General features: G+C 32.5%; 1 protein-coding gene across 1 annotated transcript; it reads left to right on the top strand.

Annotated features, from left to right (window-relative positions):
* The first annotated feature begins 20,007 nt into the window (after positions 1-20,007).
* LOC149209008 (Cytochrome P450 superfamily protein) lies at positions 20,008-24,176 on the top strand. The gene is made up of 9 exons (XM_089398493.1): positions 20,008-20,234; positions 20,329-20,650; positions 20,749-20,898; positions 21,072-21,311; positions 21,439-21,528; positions 23,245-23,323; positions 23,441-23,559; positions 23,665-23,792; positions 23,997-24,176. Exons 1-9 carry the CDS (start codon positions 20,008-20,010, stop codon positions 24,088-24,090), a joined length of 1,449 nt encoding a protein of 482 aa, XP_089254619.1. The 3' UTR covers positions 24,091-24,176.
* Positions 24,177-25,721: the final 1,545 nt, after the last annotated feature.

Genomic DNA, 25,721 nt, shown 5'->3' with positions numbered 1-25,721 from the left:
AGCACACAATCAATCAACACTAGCATCATCAATCTCTGAATCACCCAATACTGAATCATTGAAACCCTGTCAACAAACTGCAATCACCAGAACAGAGAGCAGAACACAAAACTTTGCAACAATGTTCAGATCTAACTATATCATCAAAAATCATGCATTAGAGTGCATACGCTACTTGGAAGAGTGGAACCAGTGTGTATACGCAACTTCACCAAAGCGAACCAGCGTATATGTCATTAATTACTTACTTATGTCTTCGCTGCACTTCCTGACTTCACACATAACCAGATCATTACATATACAAGGATAATACGCATGTTAGCAACCAAATCTAGTCCATCAGATCACATAAAGATAAATCATTATGATCCTGATCCATTATAGATCTCATCCATCAATCATAATCAACCAATCTGAATACTGACACCAGTAAATAGTCACCAGAACTCAGACTTTGCATCAACTTCCAGAACCACCTGTAACTTCAAATATCATAGTGTATATGGTATACGCTACTTAGATGTATATAACCTACATATGTATGTGCTTTTATCAAAGTCAACTAGCGTATACATCTGTAAATATTCATTCATGAGTTGCAGCTATTTCAAACTTAAGTTATACCCAGATCAGAACATTACATGCGTCAGTATACAGATCTAGAATAAGCATAATCAAACCATATAGAGATGATTCATTTCAAACCATTTGATCCTGATCTATCCTTAGATCTTGTTCTTCATCAACCGATGAGATTCCTCCTTAGCTCAGATCAAGCAAAGCATCATGAACCCATAACTTGCATACTGGATCTCATCCTTCATCAGATATTCAAGACTTTCTCTGTTCCTTTTCCTAATGATCTTCTTCTCCTTTTATAGTTTTATGCCTTACTCAATACCATGGTCCAAAACCATTTAGAACCAATACTAGGGACCCAATACCTAGGTTCAACACTGCAGATGCAATACCAAGGTCCAAAACCATAGGCCTAAATACCACAGACCCAAAAATAAGCTTTCTCGCATGTACGCACTTTTCTGTGCATGAAAGTGTGTGCATACGCATATGCGACTTTTGATTAGCAATCCCGCGTGTATACGCTCCTTTGTATATAGTGAACTTTTGTGTATAACTTACGTGTATACACTACTTGGTATATAGCGAACCTGCATATATACGCGACTTGGTATATAGTGAACCTGCATGTGTACACAACTTGGTATATAGAGAACCTGCATATATACTTTTCTTTCTTCATTCTTTGTAGTTTGATCATCAATTCTTTGCTACTAACCTGGTGCACTATGATCTGTCATCTGTGTGAGTTGCCATCAAGGAAAACACTTGTATCATAATGCCAACAATCTCCCCCTTTGGACTTGATGGCAAAGCTAACTTACCATACTAAGAACTGTCATCTTAACGAGTTTTCATTGTTCATTACATCTGAACTGATTCCTTTGATCTGTCCGGCATCCCATGTATTATGTCACATCTGATATCTCTTCTGTAGATTCATCTAGTTATATATAACTGAGTTATTCTTCTACAAGTGGGTTGCCATCAAGTACAACACATGCATCATAATGCCAACAATCTCCCCCTTTGGACTTGATGGCAACAGCCATACCAAGTCACTCTCCCCTTTGACATCAAGGGGAAAGGGCGGACCAAGATATTCTCTTCCTTGATATACATTCTGTTGTCCATACTCCCCCTGAGTACCTACTGAAATCTCTGATTGAGCTCCCCATTTGTATATGCTAAGTTGTACCAATCTTTCCATGCTCCCATTGAGTACATGCTGAAATCTTTGCTCTGATGAAGTGTGTTGTTCATGCTCCCCCTGACTATAAGCAAGGTCTGCAAAAAGATGTTCTACAAGAAGAACATGACTCTATCATAAATGACCTTCCTATCACCAAAGACTCATACATACATCCATCTCCCAACCAAGTGGGGATATATCAGATACAAATTGTTTATACATGACTGAAATATTACATCATCCTTCCCATGCATAGTGGGGGTACAAATTACAACATATGACCAAAAGGGATTCATCAAATGACTACAATATATAGAGACAAACTATTACATCAAGAGTCTTGATATAACCTTTACATGAAATATATAACAGAGACTAAACATCTAAATAAGACCATGATAGTCATCAGCAACTATCATACACAATATATGATTTGTGAACAACATCTAGATCAGCAACCTGTATATGTCCATTAGTGTAGAAGTCATCAACATGTAATCAAGGTATGTCTGCATATAGATATCAACTCATCCTCTTGAACATTATCATAGCCTTCCATGAATGAATTCTACATATGACAACAAAGTCATTCGCATTATATTATATGTGAAAAACACCATATTCATCTCATCATCATCAAGATCTATATGATCTTATATACCATCCATGTATCATTACTCAGGAACATCCCTCAATTTCATCAATCAACATATCAACCTATCATCATATAGGTAAGAACTCATCATCATCATGTCTCCAACAATGCGACTTTGAGTAATCATCCATGTATCCAACATATTGTATGTAGCACTATGTATCTTGAGCTCAAGATCTTTTGTCAAGACTTCTGGATATCATCAACAACAACAATCCTCATCCACGTGAATGCCAAGAACTATAGGAATCTTGCATCATAACTATATTATATGTCGACAGCAGCATATGAGTGACTCATCATTAAGTAATGAAATTGTGTATTCAATCTTTGTACTTCTCCTTATCCTTATGAAGATCACCATGTAAGCACCATATATGCATCATCAGAGAATCAACCACAAATCTGATCTGAACACCAACTATGTAACTCTAAGAATCATATGAGATTTTATCATGGAAAACTCATAACCATATCATAGCAAGATGTATCATTTAGCCATATAAGCATCATCACCAAGGACTACTAACCATAATGCCAACAATGCATTATTAAAAGTATATGCTCCCCCTGAACCTATGCCATCTTGTTTTACTATCAAATCTGGTCATGCATATATCAGCAAGAAGTATCAAGGCATCATCATCAACAAGTTAGGATCAAAACACTTCTAATCATCTTACAAGTATCAAGACATTTCCACACATCATCAGCAGATTGTAACCATTACCAAACAAAGAAAGTAATGGTTTGAATCATATCAGACCCTTTTCCTGAGCTTGTCCCACTGCTTTTCTCAAACTGACATATACGCGACTGTGCACTGTCTAACTCGTGTATATACGCGACTTCTCTTTATGAAACTTGCATATGAGATTGAGAACACTGAAGTTTTACACTTTCAGCTTCCTCTGAGTCTGTTATGTGTGTACATTGTGCTGTGCCACATCTTTCTGATAGTACTTCCTTCTTCTTCCATACTTTCAAGTGTGATGATGTTTTCTCCTTTTGGTACGATGCCTGCACTTTGTCCCTGAATTCCTTTGCTATATGTCCAAGCTTGTTACATGCATAACATCTTACATGTTTCATATTCCTTCTGCAGCAATCAACAGCTTTGTGACCAAACATATTGCAAGAAAAACAATATCCCTTAAAGTACCTGGAACGTGATGATCTTTCTGTGTGATGGTCTTGAACCATTCTACTTCTGCATCTGGCTGTAACATGTCCAAGATTATGACATACATAACATTCAACATTATTCATCGGAGGAGTAAAAGATTTTCTTTGAAGAATTTCTTTCCTTGGTTGTTGACCTGTCATCTCCTTGTAAAGTATTTCAGATTGAGCATTAGAGTTCCTTGTCTTATTTTGTGAACTAGATTCACTTTCAACAGATTCATGAAAACCAAGACCAGTTTTGATAGTATGAGACCTTTGACTACTAAGAAGATCATCCAAGATCTTAGTACTATCTTGAAATCGTAAGAGCTTATCCTTTTCTTCTAAGTTATCTTTTAGAATATTTACCTCAACCTGAAGTTGCTCTTCCTCTTCACGATACCGCTTCTTCATGTTTTCTTCAGATTTTCTTCCCTCTTCCAACTTGTTTCTTAATTCATGAAGAACTTGGAGTAGATCTTTATTCTGCTTATTTGATTCTTCAATATCTTCTTTTAGTGAGAGGATTGTAGCTTCAAGACTTTCATAGTAACTGGATCTTTCTTTGAGTTTCTTGATTGTTGTGCTCCTTTCACTTACTTCATTTCTTAATGATGTCACTTCATCTTGTAACTTTTGACATTGATCTTCCTTTTCCTTGAATAACTTCCTTACCTTGTTTCCTTCCTCTAGTTGAGCTTTTAGTTTGGTAACTTCTTCTTTGGAGATATATTCCCTTTTGTGCAATAGATCTTGTTGATGTCTAATTTTTTCTGCAAGCCTTTTAAATTTTGCCTCTATTTGATATCTTTCATTCTCACCCATAAGAGAAAATTCAGTTGTTTCACTATCAATTTCATCATCTTCAAATGGATGAAGAAATGTATCACTAGAGCATAACAAATTCATACCTAATAGTTCTTTTGCTTGTTCCTCTTCATTCTGAAGTGCTTCTTCCACATATTCCCCAATCGATTCTCCCACTGTCATAGTTCTTCTGAGATGTCTTCTTCTTCTTAAGTGCTTTCTCCTTAAGCTTCTTTCCCATTGTTCTATGGATCTCCTTCAAGCGATCAATCTTCTTCCAAAGGACCTGATCTGATTCCAATTGTTGGAAATAATACTGAGAGGCGGGGGGGTGGGGGGTGAATCAGTATTATCAAATCAATATAAATTTTTCATTTCCATATTCAGATTCATATACGCTACTTTAGTTAAGGCAAACCGTGTGTATACGCAACTATGTGTAATGCAACAAGCGTATATCCAGTAAACTTATGATTTAGTTAGTTGATCCTTAATGAGTGCATCAGAACATTATTAACCATATGAACAGTAAACAGGAGCATTAAACAGAATAGATCATCACACACAAGAAGCACACATGAACACCATGATGTAAGGTGGAAACCCAATGTGGGTGAAAACCACCTGCTACAAGTCGTCTCTATCTTTCTTTAATAAGAAACTTCCTTTTACAATATTTCTATACTGGTGCAGTCTTATACCAGTACACAGGCTTCTACCTATAGAAGGCTACAACCTTCTCTCATTTTCCAGCTTCTCCTGGAAGGGAGCTGCAACCCCCTTAGCTCTTGTACTAGCCAATCCTTTTACTAGTACGTAGGTGCCAGCCTACTGAATGCTCCAACCATCACTCATTTTCCAGCTGCTACTGGAAGGGAGCTACCACCCCCTTAGCTCTTGTACTAGTTGATGTACTAGTACGTAGGTGCCAACCTACAAAAGGATACAACCTTCTCTTTCTTCCTCCAGGTACCACGTTTCATAAATTTTCAGACTAGATACTCATGGAACACATCATCATAATATGAAGGCCACGTTTCATCCAATTTTCATACTGGACCCATCAATATCATTGAAGCACACAATCAATCAACACTAGCATCATCAATCTCTGAATCACCCAATACTGAATCACTGAAACCCTGTCAACAAACTGCAATCACCAGAACAGAGAGCAGAACACAAAACTCTGCAACAATGTTTAGATCTAATTGTATCATCAAAAATCATGCATCAGAGTGCATACACTACTTGGAAGAGCGGAACCAGCGTGTATACACAACTTCACCAAAGCAAACCAACGTATATGTCATTAATTACTTACTTATGTCTTCGCTGCACTTCCTGATTTCACACATAACCAGATCATTACATATACAAGGATAATACACATGTTAGCAACCAGATCTAGTCGATCAGATCACATAAAGATAAATCATTATGATCTTGATCCATTATAGATCTCATCCATCAATCATAATCAACCAATCTAAATACTGACACCAGTAAACAATCACCAGAACTCAGACTTTGCATCAACTTCCAGAACCACCTGTAACTTCAAATATCATAGTGTATATGGTATACGCTACTTAGATGTATATAACCTGCATATGTACGCACTTTTATCAAAGTCAACCAACGTATACATCTGTAAATATTCATTCATGAGTTGCAGCTATTTCAAACATAAGTTATACCCAATTCAGAACATTACATGCATCATTATACAGATCTAGAATAAGCATAATCAAACCATATAGAGATGATTCATTTCAAACCATTTGATCCTGATCTATCCTTAGATATTGTTCTTCATCAACCAATGAGATTCCTCCTTAGCTCAGATCAAGCAAAGCATCATGAACCCATAACCTGCATACTAGATCTCATCCTTCATAAGATATTCAAGACTTTCTCCATTCTTTGCCTAATGATCTTCTTCTCCTTTTATAGTCTTAGACCTTACTCAATACCATGGTCCAGAACCATTTAGAACCAATACTAGGGACCCAATACCTAGGTTCAACACTTCGGATGCAATACGAAGGTCCAAAGCCATAGGCCTAAATACCATGGACCCAAAAAATCAGTTTTCCCACATGTATGCGCTTTTTCATGCATGAAAGTGCGTGCATACGCATACGCGACTTTTGATCAGCAATCCCGCGTGTATACGCGCCTTTGTATATAGTGAACCTGCATGTATAGCCTGCGTGTATACACCACTTGGTATATAGCGAACCTGTGTATATATGCGACTTGGTATATAGTGAACCTGCGTGTGTACACGACTTGGTATATAGAGAACCTGCGCATATACTTTTCTTTCTTCGTTCTTTGTAGTTTGATCATCAATTCTTTGCTATTGACCTACTGCACTATGATCTTTCATCTGTGTGAGTTGCCATCAAGGACAACACTTGTATCATAATGCCAATGATGAAATCACATAAAAATAAAAATAAATGAACCAAAGGTGTTAGAAAATGAAAATGTTAAAGAACAACAACAACATCAAGTACCTTAGTCTCCTACAAATTTTGTTAGAGGATCAACCAGGTTAAGTAGACCATGTGAATTCTATTATCTTTCATTGTATTATGTATTGTTATTTGATTCTAGTGATCTAGAAAGATATGAAGAAACAATGCAAGTAGAAATCCAAAAGAAGTGGGAGAAAGACATGAAAGAAGAGATGGACTCTTTGGTACATAACCTATAGAGAAGGGGCTTCATTTTGATAGCCTAGTGACCACTATCTGATTACTCTTCCCTTTAGTTTCTTGCATTTATGATTGTTTACTTGGTTAAGGAGGATAACTTACTAAAGGGCTTAAATACACACCACAACTGCTCCTTATTTACATGAATTCCTTACATAGGTAGAGTAAAAGAGTGTAGCCCATGTGAGAATGATTTTTGTTGCTATCCCAAATAAAAGGCATATCCTAGGTTTTCTTCCAGTATGAATTCATTTCTATTTCATCCTAAAGCTTCGATCAAAAATTCTATCAATGCCCTAAACTCGACATGTATAATGTAGAATCTTGAATTCTATGAAATTTTGGTTGAAAATTCATGTTTGAATTATTAAGATATAACTAGACCAATACATTGTCTAAAACATTTTATAAGACAAGTTATAGTAAAAATTCCAAGATGACTTCTTCACTCCACAAATCACATTTTTTCTCCACCTTTAAGACCCCAAGAGTCTTCCAAAACTTACGTTGCACACTTAAGATATTTTCTTAATTGGATGGTCTTAAAATAGACTCATATATGTTTTATTTATAGTTTTTGGACATTTACTCATGGGGTTGACTTGTAAAACTAGCTAGGTCGACGTGAGTGAATATTTCATATCTCCTCATTCCTATGGAATTGGAGGGAGTTTGATATAATATTAGAAAGGTCTTGGAATAATATTTTAAACAATATATATTATGACTCCATTTGAGTGTTATGAATATAATTCATATAAAAATAATAAATATAAATATAATAATAATTAATTAACTAATGGTTAGTTAGTTAGTAATGAAGAGACATGTCTTAGAGACATGACGATTCATGAAAGGGTGCCTGCTTAGGGTATATAGGTGTATTGTCATTCTCATTTTTAATGGTCTTACATCAATTCAATATAGAATTACTATCCAATAATGGATGTCTTTGTCTTCAAAGTTTTCTGAAGTTTAATATGTTATGTATACGAACTTTGTTCGTTGCATTGGTATCAGAGTATTCCTTTGAGTAGACAAACTTTGTTCGTTACATTGGTATAAGAGAATTCCTCTGAGCAGAAAAAAAATGTTCATTACATTAGTATCAAAGCATTCCTCTAAGTATATAAACCTTGGTCGTTGCATTGGTATCAGAGCCACATTGATAGATCCTAACCTTTGGCCTTTAACTTGTTTTTGCAATTAAAGCATTTTGCTACACGAGTTGGAGTTTCTCGATTTTTTGTCAGGCTCTTGGCCACTTAAAAAAAAATAAAAATAAAAAAGAATTGGAAAAAATATTATAAAAGAAAAGAGTTAAAAAAATTAAAAAATCAAACATAGGGTATCCAAATTGGGCATAAACAAAAAATTGGGTATCCAAACAATATTTGAAAGAATATCCATCTTCCAATGTTTGTCTTGGATATGCGTAGTCTCCCCCTATGTTTGGTATGAATGAAACCAAAATATTCAACAAAAAACTAGAGCTTGTGCATGCAGATTTATGGGGACCAACTCAAGTTTCATATCTTGATAGTTGTTATTATTATGTTACTTTTATTTATGATGCAACTAGGAAAACTTGTGCTTGTTACATTGGAAACAAATTTGATGTCTTTGATACTGTTAAGAAATAAAATTGTTTGGTTAAGAATTAGAGAGGAAATAAGTTGAAGTGTCTCAAATAAGATAATGGAGGTGAATGTTTCAGTAAGGAGTTTGATATTCACTATTCATATCACGGGATTTGTAGAGAGAAGATAATTTTAGGAACATCACAATGAAATAGTGTGTTAGAAAGGTTGGATAGGATAATCATAGATTGTGCAAGGAGCATGAGATGGCACATAAGACTCCCCTTATAATTTCAGGTAGATGTTGTTGATATTTATATTTACTTAATAAATAGAAGGAATTCAAGTTCCTTAGATGGGGGCATCCCAAAGGAATCATGGATAGGAAAAATGTTAAACTACTAATTTCTCAAGACTTTTGATGTGAAGCATTTTTATATATTGATAGATACAATAGAACAAAGGTTGAGGAAAAATATGAAAGGTATACTTTTATTAGATACATAGTTAATGATTTTGAATACATATTATGATATTATAAAAATCACAAAATCATTAGGAGTAGGGGTGTTGTATCTAATGAGAATGCTGCGTATAAATATTAGTTGCAAAGAAATAAAAAATAAGAGGGAAACATAAAATATAAAGTACTTGGTGAAATCACATAAAAATAAAAATAAATGAACCAAAGGTGTTAGAAAATGAAAATGTTAAAGAACAACAACAAGATCAAGTACCTTAGTCTCCCACAAGTTTTGTTAGAGGATCAACTAGGTCAAGTAGACCATGTGAATGCTATTATCTTTCATTGTATTATGTATTGTTGTTTGATTCTAGTGATCTAGAAAGATATGAAGAAACAATGCAGGTAGAAATCCGAAAGAAGTGGGAGAAAGACATGAAAGAAGAGATGGACTCTTTGGTACATAACCATACTTGGGACTTCATCCCTTTTCTTACAGGTAAAAGAGAATTTCCAAATAAATGGGTTTATAGGTTGAAGGAAGAATATGGAGGAAAAAAGAGGTATAAGTCAACACTTCTTGTAAAGGGGTTTACATAGGAGAAATGTTTACATTTTTCTGATTTCATGTAATAAAAAAGACTTCAATTAGAACCATTTTAATTTTAGTGGAAATATAAGAATTCTATCTTCAGTAGATAGATGTAAGAACATATCCTCTTCACGTGGACTTGGATGAAGAGATTTAAATTTAATAGCCATAAGGAAATGAGTTCAAAGTGAAGAAAAGTTAGTATTCGAATTGAAAAAGAGATTGTATGGTTTAAATAAAGCTTAGAGGCAATGGTATTTGATGTTTGACAAGTTTATGAAAGAACAAGGATATAGTGGATGTTAGTTTGACTAGTGTGTTTATTATAAGAAATTTGATAATGACAACAATATTATCTTGTTATATGTAAATCGCATTCTTGTTGTAGGGTTTATGTACGATATATCAATGTAAGAAAAGAAAATTATCTAATTCATTTCTTATGAAGGATTTGGGTTTTGTAAAGAAAATCCTTGGTATGATAATAAGAAGAGAGAAAAATTATAAATTAGAATTGTCTTAGAGTAAGGACATAAAAATGGTATTGGAAATATTTAAAACGAAAAATGAAAAACCAATCAATACAGCTTTAGCTCACCATTTCAAGTTTCCTAAGGATATGTATCCCAAGACACAAGAGGAGATAAAATACGTGTTTGAGGCTCCCTATTCATCAACATTGGGTAGCTTGATGTATGTGATGGTGTGCACAAGGTTGAGTATTGCACATACAATGGGAGTTGTGAGTAAGTATATGAAAAATCTAGGTTAATAGAATTAGAAGAAGGTGAAGTGGATTCTCAAGTGTTTTAGAGGTACTACTACTAAAGAATTATGATTTGAAGGTTTGATCATTTTCTTATATCAATATGTTCACTCATATATGTAAGGTGATATAGATACAAAGAGGAGAAACGCATGGTATGTTTTTACTATAGGTAGAATAATAGTAAGCTGGATTTCAAAGTAGCAAAGCGTTGTTACAATTTCAAGGCGATGACAACTTATCCACATCAACTTCATCGTTATGTCATAACTATAAGAAGCAAGATTTATACTACAATAGGGCCCACCTCTCACTCGAGAGCATCTATTGACCTACCCCAAGCACATTTACCAATACCATCCATATCCCATACGATGTAGATTTAATACGATATCGTAGCTACCTACCCCATATAGCACAACATGCATAACACACACCTTCTTGTCGTACGTCACCACCACACCCAACAACAAACATATACACTCATCTTAAGTAGGGCGTTAAATAATGAAATAGTGAGAAAGAAAAACTTATATTGTTTCAAAACCACTTTCTTTCTCTTCTTCACAGACTATCGAGGGAGGAGCTCCCTATGCATGTCGATCAAGCTCTTAGGGACCTGAAGTGTGAGACCTAGAGCTAGGCTTACTAATAGAAGAAGAATATGTTGTGACTGCAAACACTAGTAAAGAGATGAATTGGTTACATATTTTCATGGAGGAATTGGGAAAGAAGTAGGAGATTATTAGGTTGTATAGTGATAGTGAGAGTGTCATTCATTTCTTAGAGAAATCAACATTTCATTCTAAGACTAAGCATATATATATCAAGTACCATTTCATACAATCATTTTTGAAAGAGTCATAGTTGAAACTGGAAAAGATAATTACTAACCAAAATCCCGTGGACATGTTAACAAAGGTTGTAACTAAGGAGAAACTAAGTTTCTCCTTAGTTTCAGTTGGTCTTCAAGAAAGATGAGAAACTAGCTAGGTCCAAAGTTGAAGCATCATCCAACAAGTGTAGTAGCAGTTGAGTTGATGTAATGAGTGTACGAGTAGGTGACTATTGGTTGTGGAGTCTAATTATCTTCTTGATTTATAGGTATTTTATTTAGCCTCATTTGGTCCTATTTCTTGATGGGGTTGTAGATGGCCTTTTCCATCTACTAGTTTTTTTAGGGGGTGGGGGGAGTGGAGAAAATTATTTGGAGCTCCCCCTAATATGGGTTCGGGGGAACTTCCCCTGAAGAGTAATTTTGAAAAAAATTCATTCTTAAATAATAGGAGTTTATAGTTAATCCATATTGTTTATTTGTACACCACATATCTTATGATAAATTTTATGTTAGGGTTTTTTTCCTCTAAAAAGAAACCCTATTTTTATGAGGGAATTATTATCACAGAAAAAGTGATTACCTATCAACAATTATTAGGTGGATCGAAATACACCATGTAGTATGGGTTTTACACATTAAAAACCACTTTCACATTGGGAAATAACTTAGAGAACAACTTTTCTTAAGATATTTCCATCAATAAAATAATGAGAATAACACATAAATTCATTAGTTTTATGTTATTCTTAAAATTTCACTCATTTAGGTGAAAGTAATCTAAAAATAATTTCACTCACATTTCACATTTCCATACGAATAATTCAATAAATCATTTCTTTATTGATTATTTCTTAATAGTTTAAACATTCTCATATATATAATTTATTAAATCATTATTTATAAATTATTTTTATTTTTTTTTCCATTTCACCTAAAAGTTATTTAATCAACTCATTTTTATTAATTATTTCTAACCATTTTACCAATTTTTATTAATTAACTCAATAAATCAATATTTTCTTGTTAATTATCTGAATAAAGGTTATTGATCATTATATTTGACCTTTTTATCTTACAAATAATAATAAAATAACAACTTGGTTAGATCTTTATTTGGTCTAACAAATATTTTATTATATATGACCTCATCAAATCTAACCTAGATTTTTATTATAAACCAATCTGTATCCATCTTAACCCTTGATCTATAAAGCATCGACATGGAACAAGTGCAAACCTCTTTTTTGAGAGAACCTTTAGAGATTTGATCCCTCTCGATGTTGATAGATCTGATGCTAAAATGGATCTAGGCTAGTTTCAGTCATGCACGACCACAAAAAAAAATGTTAAACATGTGATTATTTCGATCATTTTAAATATGCTAAATATGTCTATGATTAATCTAGTCATTTTAATTTTAAATTTTCTTGGTTGCCTTAATTTTTTGAAATGATAGATAATCTTAATAACCTGAATGATGAAAACTGATGAAATGAAAATTTTAAATGCAAATTCATAATGTATCAATTTTGAATAATAAAAAAAGTGAAGAATAAGAATGTATTGAATTACAAATAGTCTTCACTGCAACCAATCTCAAACTATTTTCTTCTACTATTCTTATTATCATACCTGTTAGTTTTGTCATATCTTCATATTTATCATATGAAAAGGGCAGTTGAAATCACAGACCATTCAAATCTTTAACTTCAGCTATTGTAGTAAACACCATACCTTGTCTCTCTATCTCCAATATTAATAATAACATTCTCCAAAGTCAATCATCCTGACTTATGAAGTGCATAACCCAAATTTCAATGGAATTTTTTTTCTATTACCTCATTTGAATGAAAACTGATAAATAAAATTGACTGATGTAAAATTGGAAGAATAAGAATGTAGCCAATTACAAAGAGTTTACAGTTTCAAGAAGTAAATAGTTTAGGTAAGTGAACATTTTATTTAAAATGAAAAATCAAGTATTTTATTTATAGTTGAAATATTGTAACACATAAATCAATGCATGTCATAAATAATTATTTTGTGCTTATACTAGAATCAATGAACACTATTAATCTAATTACTTTGAAATTAGTGTACATCATACATATAGTTACATCAAATAAAAAATTAACATCTACACTAAAATCAATGCATCTAGGGTAGGAAATCAAATAGGATTATAAATCAACACTACATTAAAATCAATGTATCTAGTGCAAGCAATCAAATAGGATTAGAAATTAACATCTGAATTGAAATCAATGCATCCAGTGGAAACAATCAAATATGATTAAAAATCAATAATTTCATTGAAGTCAACACATTCAATATAATCAATCTAATAGGATTGGGAATCAACATCTACACTGAAATCAATGCATTTATTTAAGTGAAATACCAATATATTCATGGCTTTCTAATTCCAAATTCCTCTACCTTTTGTAAAAATCTTACTTCTTCTTCCTCTATGGTTAATAATATTTAAAATTATATAATATTTGTAATTTTCTTTGTGTGTCTCTTTCTTCTTCCCTCTCTCTGCCTCTCCTTCCCTCTCTCTCTCTCTCTCTTCTTCCCTCTCTCTCCCCTTACCATCTATATCTATATCTCCCTCTATCTCTACTTTGTATCTCTATCTCACCCCCCCAAACACACATGCTCTCTCTCTCCATATCTCTATATCTCTCCCTCCCTTGTTGTCTTTGTCTCTCTCTTCTTACCTCTTGTTGGCTTAGTGGGTCCTCACCTAGGTTCATAGTTAGTTTTTCCAAACAAATCCCTACACTATTGGCCCTTTCGGCATCACCTTGCAGAGCGCAGACTGAAGTCTCACCCGAAGCAGTATGGGGGGATGCTGGAACCAAGTTTCCACACCCAAAGATTAGTGTAATGTCATTTTATGCCCTAAACATGCTTTCACACAAATCGATAAGCCCTTAGGGCTTATCGATATAACTTCCCTTTAATCATATTCTATACCTCCGCGAATGTTCACGACTGTCTTTTGCAGACCCTAAACAGGCGAATCAACCACTTACGTGCCTTTGTGATTACCCTTAATCTCGTATTTACCCACATCATATCAAGTGCTCAATAACTTTAACATGCAACAAGGTATTCTTCGCATAAACAACTATTATCACTTGCGTCCATATAATGATATAAATCATACAAAACTGCACATCAATACAATATTAATTCATAAACCCATCATTCATCATAACATAATAGCGCATTCATTCATAACAGAAGGAAATAGATAAACACAGGAATTTCTGGAATAATCTTTTTTATTAATACTTTAGTTCTGCTTACAGATTCAAGACTTCCCTATGCACTCAGCTACAGGGGTCCACGCACTCAGCTGTGGACTTTACTTTAGGCCTCTACGCAGTTTGTTGCAAAGCCTCTCTTGTACTATAATACTTCTTCTCTCTTTCTTCTACTGACCCATTACATTCGTCTTCATCATTGATATCTACTTCTTTAGACTCTCTAAGACTCTCATTTTTATACAATCCTATGGTCCACGGACCATGGGTGGATCTACAAAAGCTGACATAACTTATATAAAAGAAGGGTAAAACCCTTTATGACACTTTACTATCTACGCACCCCACGATCACAACTTGTGGTGAATTTACATTCTTTACAACAAAAATTGGGCTTTTTGCCCCAAAACTGACCCTAGGGGACTGTGTTCCAACACCTCTCCCCCCCTCCATCTATATCCCTATCTCCTTTCATCTCTCCTTATTTTTCTCTCTATATCACCCCATAAACGTACACATTCCCTCTCCATATCTCTCTCTCTCTCTCTTCGCCTTCTCTCTCTCTCTCTGTTCCCCTTATTTTCTTCTCTCTTCCCTATTCTCTACCTCTCTCCTTCACTCTCTCTCCATCTCTCCTCCCTATAACTTTGTGACTATCTCCCTCCACGTCCTCAACTCTATCACTATCTATCTTACTTATATATATAATATACTATATTATATTAAACATAACATTATATATATATATATATATATATATATATATCCATTTGGAATAGCTTGATAATGAGGAGTCATGTCCTATGAGGTTACAAGTACAAACTCCGTGAATAAGCCAACAAAGAAAATATATGTTAATAAGTATTATAATATATGAAATGTAATACTATATTAATTAAAAACTATTAAATTTAATATTTATATTGAAATTAATAAAATTACATTACAACAACAAAAAATTCTCCCAATTGTTGTATTCTATTTATTCTCTCCGTGGAACTGCATTCAAATGGTAAGGAGTGGGAGTGGTGCCCATGAGATATTCAAAAATTCTCCCAGTTGTTGTATTCTATTTATTCTCTCCGTGGAATTGCATTCAAATGGTAAGGAGTGGGAGTGGTGCCCATGAGATACTCAAAATCACAGAAGTCCCTTATAACATTACAAAGAAAACAATTCTTTAAAATGTTCTATTTTGTTCATTCTGTTCTAGGTGAAAACACAATTAAAATTTCTATATAACTATTCCCTCCATTAAAATTTCAAGCAATCTCAAGTGAAAACACAATTAAAATTTCTATATAACTACTCCCTCCATCAAAATTTCTAGCAATATCAAGCATCTCATCAAGTTTCTCACATTGAAAATATTTTGTAGGAATCTCTTATTTGAATCATCCACTACTTATATGGGCTTTGCTATAGAGATCGAGTGAGAAGCTTGTTTCAAAAATGTTCTATTTTGTTCATTCTCTTTTAGGTGACAACACATTTAAATTTCTCTACTACTATTCCCTCCATGAGCATGTGGTCAAGTTTCTCACATTGCAAATATTTTGTGGGAATCTCTTATTTGAATCACCCGCTTATATGTGCTTTTCTATAGATATAAGTGAGAAGTTTGGAATGAATCACAATAGTTATTAATTTGTATTAGTTGATTTTTAGTTTTTTATTTATATAGTTATATTCTTTTTTATTTAGGCTCACATTAATTTGTATTCAATAAATATTTATTTTATTTTTATTTTATTAAACACGTGTCAACTCTACATTAAGGAAATTACACATTACCCTCATAATGAGTTATATAATGTATCTCCTTTTTAGTATAATAAAAAAAAATATCCTTATTTCACATGAATAATTTCATTATCCAACCTATAATTTTGAAACTGTTAAAAATTCTCCATTAAAAACTCTCCATTTTTTTTTTCAGTTTTTAAATTACAATTTTTTTTTTCCAAAAATAAAATCACACAAACTACACCAAAAACTAAAGACAAACATTCCCAAGGAGGCATTCTTTTTTAGCCACTCTCATAATAAAGCTTCTCATTAGGTGAGAATACAATATAATAAAAATCCTTCTTGTGGTAAATGAAATTTGCATTTTTTTTATGTAATAATTTATATCTATTTATCTTTTATTTTCTACATTTCCATTCTGGCTTATTTCGTGGATTTAACAAATAGCTACACTAACACTTTCTACTCTGACGGCTTATAATTAAATCCTTATTTTTTTTTGTTAGACTACTGGCAACCTATAGTCAAGGTCTTTTTGCTAAAACTTGTGTAAGAAGACACTTCCTGTCATGTAGGTCTTTTTCTCAGTTTTCCTTTTTAGTAATTTTCCATTTTTGGTGATTTTCTCTAGAAACTTGGTTCCTTTTACCTTTTCTAGGTTTTTTAACGTGACGTGTCTTAGAACTGCAGCAACCTAAAATTTCAGAGTAGACCAAGAGAGAGGCCTTAGGAAGTCAACGCAGTTTTGGAACCCTTTTCTATTTTGCTCAACATAGATTTTTTTGTTCATTGGTCAACTCATTAAGTAGTCCATAATTGCATTGTGAGTTTTTATCATTGGTAAAAATTTAAATTTTTTTACTTATTTTCCTTGTTTTTCCTAGCTATTTCTGGGCTATAAGGTTTTGGGCTCCCATGTTTGTAGTTTTTGATCTTTTTACTTTCTAGATTCCATTCTTGATCTCTTCAATTTCTAGATTCCTGCTGTTTGTAGTTTTTGATCTCTTCACTTTCTAGATTCTAGGAGGATGAAAGAAACCCATTTGAGAGTTTCTAGTACTTCTCCACCTAGCTGGGTTCAAAGGGTGGATTGGTAGTTTACTATAGTAGGCTGGAAAAATCTTAGCACCATTGTTTTACACATGTAAATATTTACTTTCTTACACATATAGATATTTACTTTCTCTTTTGACTAAGGGTGGATTGGTAGTTTACTATAGTAAGCTGGAAAAATCTTAGCACCATTGTTTTAATGTAGATATTTACTTTCTCTTTCAACTAGTATTGATTTCTCTTGGTTTTTCTCTTTGGAACCTCCTTAAAGACTTATATTAAGTTGCATTCAAATGTTTTTTTATAGGAAAAATGGTAACTTGTGTAGTAGATGCCATTGGCATATGCATAACTGTTGGCTAATGCCATTCAAGTAGTATTAAAAAAATAACAAGTTATGGCCGAGGTTATTCCAAAAAAAACTGTACATAAATCACAGAAATAATATATATATATATATATATATATATATATATATATATATATATATATATAAGTCAACACTGTGTAAATCCGCTGATAATAAACAAAAATTAAAAATTCTCCGCCCTAGGATATGCCCTATCAATATAAAGCTGGTAGTTGGTGCATTCAAATATTAAATATACTAATAATTAATTAAATATATAAATATAAACTTTACCATAAATTTTATATTCTTAAATATACACCATATAAAAAAAGTTAAAGCCAACAAAAATAAACATAACTTTAATTTTTAAATACCCAAACAAATAATGCATCTTAAATCATATTTTTTTTCGATAAATCACATTTATCTTCATAAAACATTAAACATGTCATACTTATTATACACCAATAAGTTAGAAATAAGATTATAATGTTTTTTTTATCAAAACCCCTTAAATTAAGATTAAGACTTCGTAAATCAGCCCTTTAAAGAGATCTTAAATTTTATAGAAAAGTTGGAAAAGGTTAATTTTGATAGTTAGGACGTGGAAATATAATTATAATATATATATGATTCATCAATTATAGCGAGTAACGCACCAAGATTGAAGCCGTATCCAGAAAAAGGTTGTGCACGTGTTATTTTGAGAGAGACTCCAATCTTTAAGAGAAAAAAACTACAGATCCGACTGACAATTGCACATACTCTCGACTATAATCCCTGGCATAATTCTTTGCAGTTGTAAATCTTTGTGACTTCGATATAAATAACAATTCATTGTCAGTGTACAGTGGCCTGACTTTGATTTAAAACAAGAAGAAAAAACAAAATAACGATGGCTGTGACTTTGATATAAATGACCACTGCTGCGACTTTCGTATAAATAATAACAGTTTATATTTTAGAAACCCTCCAGCCACATATCTAGATAAGAAGCCAGTTCAAGCCTGGATTCTTTACAAGTATACATAGGTATGACATTGCTGTCAATAACAATTCTTTGCAATTGTCCAGTGGTGTGACTTCGACATAAGAAACAGCCAGTTCAAGCTGGGATGCCTTGCAATTGTACATAGCTGTGACTTTGATAAAACCAACAATTCTTTGCAATTGTACATTAGTGTGGCTTTTGATATAAAGAACAATGGTTGTTTAAGACAATCCAGCCAGTTCAAGCTGTGATTTTAATATGCTGGACAGATCTGAAAAGAAAGGACAAATGCACCCATCCTAGACTAATTCTTTCCCATTGTCAGGACTCTGATGCTTACAGCTGACAACCATTAATCAGAGTTGTCACATAGGTCAAATTTGAGATTAGGGATGTGAATCTATGGAAGGTTCTGGTGATGCTAGAGCTAGCCACATATGGTTGGAAACTAAGGAATGTATCATATATAATATATAATATATATGAATTGATAACCAAGCACCTTCACGATTAGTATTTTATATAAAGTCTCTGTCAATAAGCCAAAAATATTGAAAAAAGCTAGCGTAGTTTATTGTAATATTAATTGTCTTGATAGATGAATCATCAAAACATGATTGGCATCACGCTTATAATTCATTGGATAGCTGGCTACGCAAGAGAAAAGGACATGAGGAATTCAATAATTGTAAAAGCTTCATAAATAGGCATATATATGGATGGATTCTTATAATAAAAAGAATCTCAGACGATGCTTAGATTTATAATATTTATAGTTTCAATATTTTTCTCAGACTATCCCCTCATTTCAAGCGGGCGGGCCAATGACAGCGATCGAAGTTCACGTTCATGCGCGGCCAAGTTGCGTCTATGTCACTATCCTCTTACGATCGCCTAAAAAGATGACGCGATAAACCACAACAATAATAAACTAAGGTTGGTCTTTAACCAACTTTGGTCAATGAAATTAGTTTAAGCTCCCATGCGATTTGCACTGCGCACGTTTGTGGATCAAGTCAAATTACAAGCTGCAAGCTGTGGCTTCGTCAAATTTTATAATGAACTTATAATATGGTATTACAATCCTTCCAACGAGAACAATTCGGCTTGTTCTCTGATATATCAAACGTGAAGCAATAGTTCTGGAATCCTGCAAACTCTGGGAGTTATATAATTGAAGGCAGATTCTAATGCTGCTCACCGGTATATCGCAGTAGATGCAGCCATGGGAGAATTCTTCAACACGTGGGATAGTTTTTTATATGTAGTTATCTCTGTGGGTGTTGCATGGGGTGTGTATCTTTGGAGCAAGGGAAATAGTCCTAGGAGCCCTGTTAATGCTAATGTACCTCCTGGCTACAAGGGAATACCAATAATAGGGCACACTCTTAGATGGTATTTCAGTATATCAAGCTCACACCCACCGTCATTTGTTGAGGACTCTGCTAGAAGGTATGCTATTATCGTTTCCATAAGAAAGTTGATAGACTTTTTTTTTTTTCATGTTTAGGTCTCTTATTGATCAAATTAGGGTTTGAGGATATAGGTTTGGAAAGATTTTCACCTGCAATCTCTTTGGAAAATCAACTGTCATTTCTGCGGATCCAAAGTTCAATAGGTATATCTTGCAAAACGAAGGAACGCTATTCAAGGCCAGCTACCCAAAATCATTTCGAGATTTAGTAGGAAAGAACGGTTTGATTGCCATCCATGGAGACCTGCACAGGAAGCTTCATGGCATTGCTGCCAGCCAGATGACCCCAGAGAAGTTGAAACGCAATTTCATGACAGATATTCAGATAATTTTACAGCGAACTGTGGGTACTTGGAAAGATAGAGAAATGCTTTTTGAAGACGAGTGTAGGAAGGCAAGTGCACAAATGATAGCCTATTAACTTTTAATTTTTGTATTCATTTTCTATAGTGGGTCCTTCTGCCGTTGACATTACACATATATCAATTGCAGTTGGCTATCAGTTTAATGGCGAACCAGCTGTTGGGTGTATCCACTGAACGTGAAATAAATGAAATGTCTACTCATTTCTCTGATTTCGTGGATGGAGTTCTATCGATTCCAATAAACATATCAGGGTCTGCATATTTTAAAGCAATGAAGGTTCAAAATTTTCCCAATTATCTTCATTTAATTTGGCTTTTATCCTCAGTTTTATAATAGATATCAACGATAATTTTAATTGGCATTCGTATTGTAATTTCAATTACCTATTTAAATGTCATTCCTCCAATTTATTGGTTCAATGGTGTCTTCGATTGAGTTTTGATTCTCAGGCGAGGCGGATTTTGATCTGTAAGATATCGAAAGCCATAGAGGAGAGGAAAAACAATTGTAATGGAGTACCCAAAAGTGGTTTGCTGGCCAGAGTGTTAGATGAAGAAAATCTTTCGGAGGAAATTATAGGCGATTTCATCATTTCTCTACTTTTCGCTGGTCATGAAACTACAGCCAAGACAATGTCATTCGCCGTACATTTTCTTACAGGCTGTCCTAAAGCTTTGGAGCAGTTGAGAGTGAGTATAAACCTTATATTGCAGACAGAATTATGGCTATTCCAGTTACAAGATCGATAAATTCGCAGGATAAATCACATGCGAATAATATTCTTTTGACTTGTGTGACGATGAATATTTGATACAGGTTGAGTGTGATTCATTGAGAAGAAAAGGAACAGATCACCAGGAAATACTGACGTGGGATGATTACAAATCAATGTCGTTCACTAGATGCGTAAGTAAATATTCCACCCAATTCTCAATTGAGTCTGAAAAATGATTGTAGGTTAATTTTACTTTTCAATCGATTAAGTAATTTTGTCGCAAGAGTTACCATAAATTTTGAATGGTTTATTGATCTTAAATCCTGTATTAAAAACTTCAATTTATATTTGAATTTAATAAAGCTTCTCTGGTGGAAGAGTTTGAGAAAACAAATATAAGTGTTAACGGGCATCTCTCTATCAAAATTTACTGCTTAATTACCTTATATTGATTTGGATTAGAAAAAAAGTCCTTATATAATTTTATAAATTACGATCATCATTAGAATATATTTTTATATAATTGAAAATTTTAAATTATTACATCATTCAAATTTATAATATTAATAAATATTTATTAAATTTCACACAAAATTAACCAAGTAAACTAATTAAAAAAAATGCATTTTTAAATACATGAATCTATAACCTAGCCGAGATGGAACTGCAATGATATTTAGGGAGTTGTCTATAATGCGACTTTTTGGAGATTCCGGTGACATAATCCAGTGGAAAAAATTGAGGTTAAATCTTGATTTTTATTATTTAAAATGGTTTTTTAACTCCATATTTGGACTCAGCACCCTGAAAAACCCCTCGGCCTCTTTGATTGTGTAGAAAAAAGCTATCAAACTTGCGATTCCAATAAATTGCTACTAGATTTTGACCGGAAAACCCCACCAGAAAAGCTTCCAAAAAGTCGCATTATAGACAACTGCATTGATATTTAGTGTATTGAGATGGTTTGATCCTGCATGTTTAATTTGCACTAATTATTAGTATATTTTTTAGGGTGTATTTACATATAATAAATATATAAAATAGTATATATTTGAATAAGTAATTTGGGGTGGATTTATATATAATAAATATATAAAGTAGTATATATTTGAATAAGTAATTTGAGGTGTATTTACATGTAATAAATATATAGAGTAGTATATATTTGAATAAGTAATTTGGGTGGAGGATGGTAAATTTTGAAAATATATTAAAATCGAATGATTTTCAAATATTAAATTTCAATTAGCAATTTTAACAATATTGTAAATCATAAATTTTGAGAATATATTAAAAAATTGAATGATTAAAAAAATTAAATTTGAATCAACCATTTTAGAAAGTATAATAAATTTAACTTTTCAAAATATATTAAAATTAAATAATTAAAAAAAAATAATCAAATACCCAAATATTTTTAAAATGTACCATCAACATTAAAATACCATACACTAATCTATATCTAAAAATTAACCTAAAAATACCCTTTAAAAAGAATGCACTAATCTCTACCTTACAATCAACATAAAGATGTAATGTGCCATACCTTTAACATCAACTTAAAATTACCCTTAGAATCAAAATAAAATCACCCATAAAAAGAATACAATAAAATCTATACCTTAGAATCAACATAAAGATACCATTTAAAAAGAATGCACGAAACCATACCTTCATATTTGGAAATATATATATATATATATCAACCCAATCGAATTCTTGACAAGATACTATACCTTCATATTTGGAAACATATATATATTTTTAAATATTTATATCAACCCAATCGAATTCTTGACAAGATACTACCGATTTCTGCTGCTCACACAATAACTCATTTCTTGACCGAAAGAAGCGTTTCTGTTTATTGTTCATGATATGATAACTAGCTTTCTATATTTTTTCAGGTTATCGACGAAACACTTCGCCTAGGAGGTATAGCCATAGCTCTCTTCCGTGAGACTACAGAGGATATTAAGTTCAATGGTAAAGCTGAAGCTAAATTTCTGTTTACTTTTTACCAGTTTTCTCTCTACCATTATCAGTCAGAATCTCCATGACTATAACTTTTCTTATTGTTTGTGGCATAATTTGTTTTCGCAGACTATGTTATTCCCAAAGGGTGGTCTGTAGTGCCATTTCTATGTGCAGTCCATCTTAATGAAGAATTTTACACGGATGCTCTGAGTTTCAATCCATGGCGTTGGCTAGACATCGACGCAGTAAGTTTTAAAGTCAGCTATGTATATCACCGTGCGAAGCTAAATGGACTAATTATATATTACAGAGGTGGTCGCTGGAATAAATAATGTGTAATATGTCTGCAGGAAAATAAAAGCTGGAGAAACAGTGAACTATTTGTTCCGTTCGGAGGAGGAGGTAGATTCTGTCCGGGAGCAGAACTGGCTAGACTTCAGACCTCTCTGTTTCTTTATTATTTTGTCACTAGATACAGGTACACAGATTAGAATAGTACCTTCTTTGCTGAATAGTTATTCTATTTCGATTTATGACTCACACTTGCATAATTATGGTGATACACTAGATTCGAATGTTTCGCACATATCTACTGAAATTATGGGTTGTCTTACAGCTAGGTGATTCCTTGGATTTAAACATTTAATTTATGTACGTACTGAACTTTGAATATATTATGCAGTTGGGATCAGCTGAAAGAAGACAGGCCCTCTTACTTTCCGTCGGCCAGAATGGTCAATCGATTTCCAATACATGTCAAAGAGAGGAGAGAGTAAGACAGTAACAAAAGACATGCGTTCTCTCTGAACACTATGCATGGGAAACGTCTGAATTCTATCTATGTGAAGATTATGGTGGTGGTTGAAGGCATTTTCATGAAGATTATGGTGGTGGGTTAAGATTCTTAATACTAATTTTGATGACGACGAGGGTGGTGGGTAACGATTCTTAAGATTCAATTTGATTGTTCAGAAGTGAGGAATTATGTATCAAGAATAAACTTACATAAGAAATTTATAATTATTTGAAACTCAAATAAAAATAAAGATGTTTTTAATATAAAAAGTTATATTCTATTCATTGAAAATCAGTATATTGTGTACTAATGAATGAAAAAGTGGAAAATCTAGCAAGTTATAAGATGAGGGAAGAAATTAGATTCCAATAACCATAAGTGTGGCCATATTTTTTTGTTTCATTTCGATTGAAATTATATTTATGTATTATCAAATATATATTATTGAGAGTGTTGTAGAAAATAAATATAAAAGATGTAATATATAATTTTAGCATTATATAATATAATGTTATGTTTAATGTCTTTTTCCTACCAACTTTTCATTGAGAAAAATATAAAGTTACATCAATACATGCATATAGCGAATTGAGAGAAACTTTTTCACACGTAGAACTTAAATAAAACACAAAATAAATTGGTTGGAATAAAAATAATCTTATATCCTGCCACATAATTGTTTTCCTAACATCTTGAAATCATAAATGTTATGTTTAATGTCTTGCAACATGATTGTTTTTCTAACCTCTTCAAATCATAATGTTACGTTTAATGTTATCAATAAATATAATTTAAATGAAAAATGGATTTATATTTCAATTAATATATATATATATATATATATATATATATATTAATAATAATGTGATTTTAATTTATATATATGAATGAATAAGATATTGAATCTATTTTATAAATAAAAAAATTTAATTTAGTGTGTGCCTACACATTAAATTTTTATTCATTGGATTCAATGAATAAATTGAATTATAAATTGGATTTAATATCTTCAAAATTTATTTGGAATTTTGGATTGTGTACACTATACAACTTAAACTTGCAATTCAAACATATATTTTCTAAATTTCAAATAAGATTGACAAAAACATATACATTGAAAATAGTGAGATTAATTAAAATGTTTTAATCTCTTTGTAGATCATTTTTTTTTTACTTTTAATGACTTTTCTCTCATTGAAATAATTTATTATGGTCAACACTAAAATATTTTTTCCCAATTATGCATGAATTTGAGATTGAAATAAATTATCCAACATGCATATTTAAAAACTTTATTCAATTTATGTACTATATTTTTTTTTTTTAAGTTTAATGATATTTTCTATACAACTTTCTAGTAGTCAAAAGATTAAAACATATATTTTCATTTTTTTTAGTAGCTAATATTTTTCCTATTTTAAAAATATATATTTTGAAAGGACACATGTCGACTCAAAGTTGAACATGGATAGACTTACACATCTCCCTTATACTTGGTTGTATAGAATAAGCCTCTAGAGTAAGCTAGTGTATGTTGACCGAGTTTGACAAAGAAGTAGTGAATTACACTATAAATCATTCTAACAAAAAGAGATTTTTTTCCCATTATTT

This window comes from Pinus tabuliformis, chromosome 1_2 (genome assembly GCF_031772625.1).
Source record: "Pinus tabuliformis cultivar Carrire ecotype Pingquan chromosome 1_2, CPIR1, whole genome shotgun sequence".
NCBI classification, from domain to species: Eukaryota; Viridiplantae; Streptophyta; class Pinopsida; order Pinales; family Pinaceae; genus Pinus; species Pinus tabuliformis.
Note: the sequence above shows the minus strand (reverse complement) of the source record. Positions and strands in the feature narration are given on the sequence as shown.

Coding starts and splice junctions, on each gene's coding strand:
- LOC149209008 (XM_089398493.1), top strand. CDS start 20,008: ATGGGAGAATTCTTCAACACGTGGGATAGTTTTTTATATGTAGTTATC. Junction 20,235..20,328: donor GTTGAGGACTCTGCTAGAAG/GTATGCTATTAT, acceptor TTGAGGATATAG/GTTTGGAAAGATTTTCACCT. Junction 23,793..23,996: donor TATTTTGTCACTAGATACAG/GTACACAGATTA, acceptor TATATTATGCAG/TTGGGATCAGCTGAAAGAAG.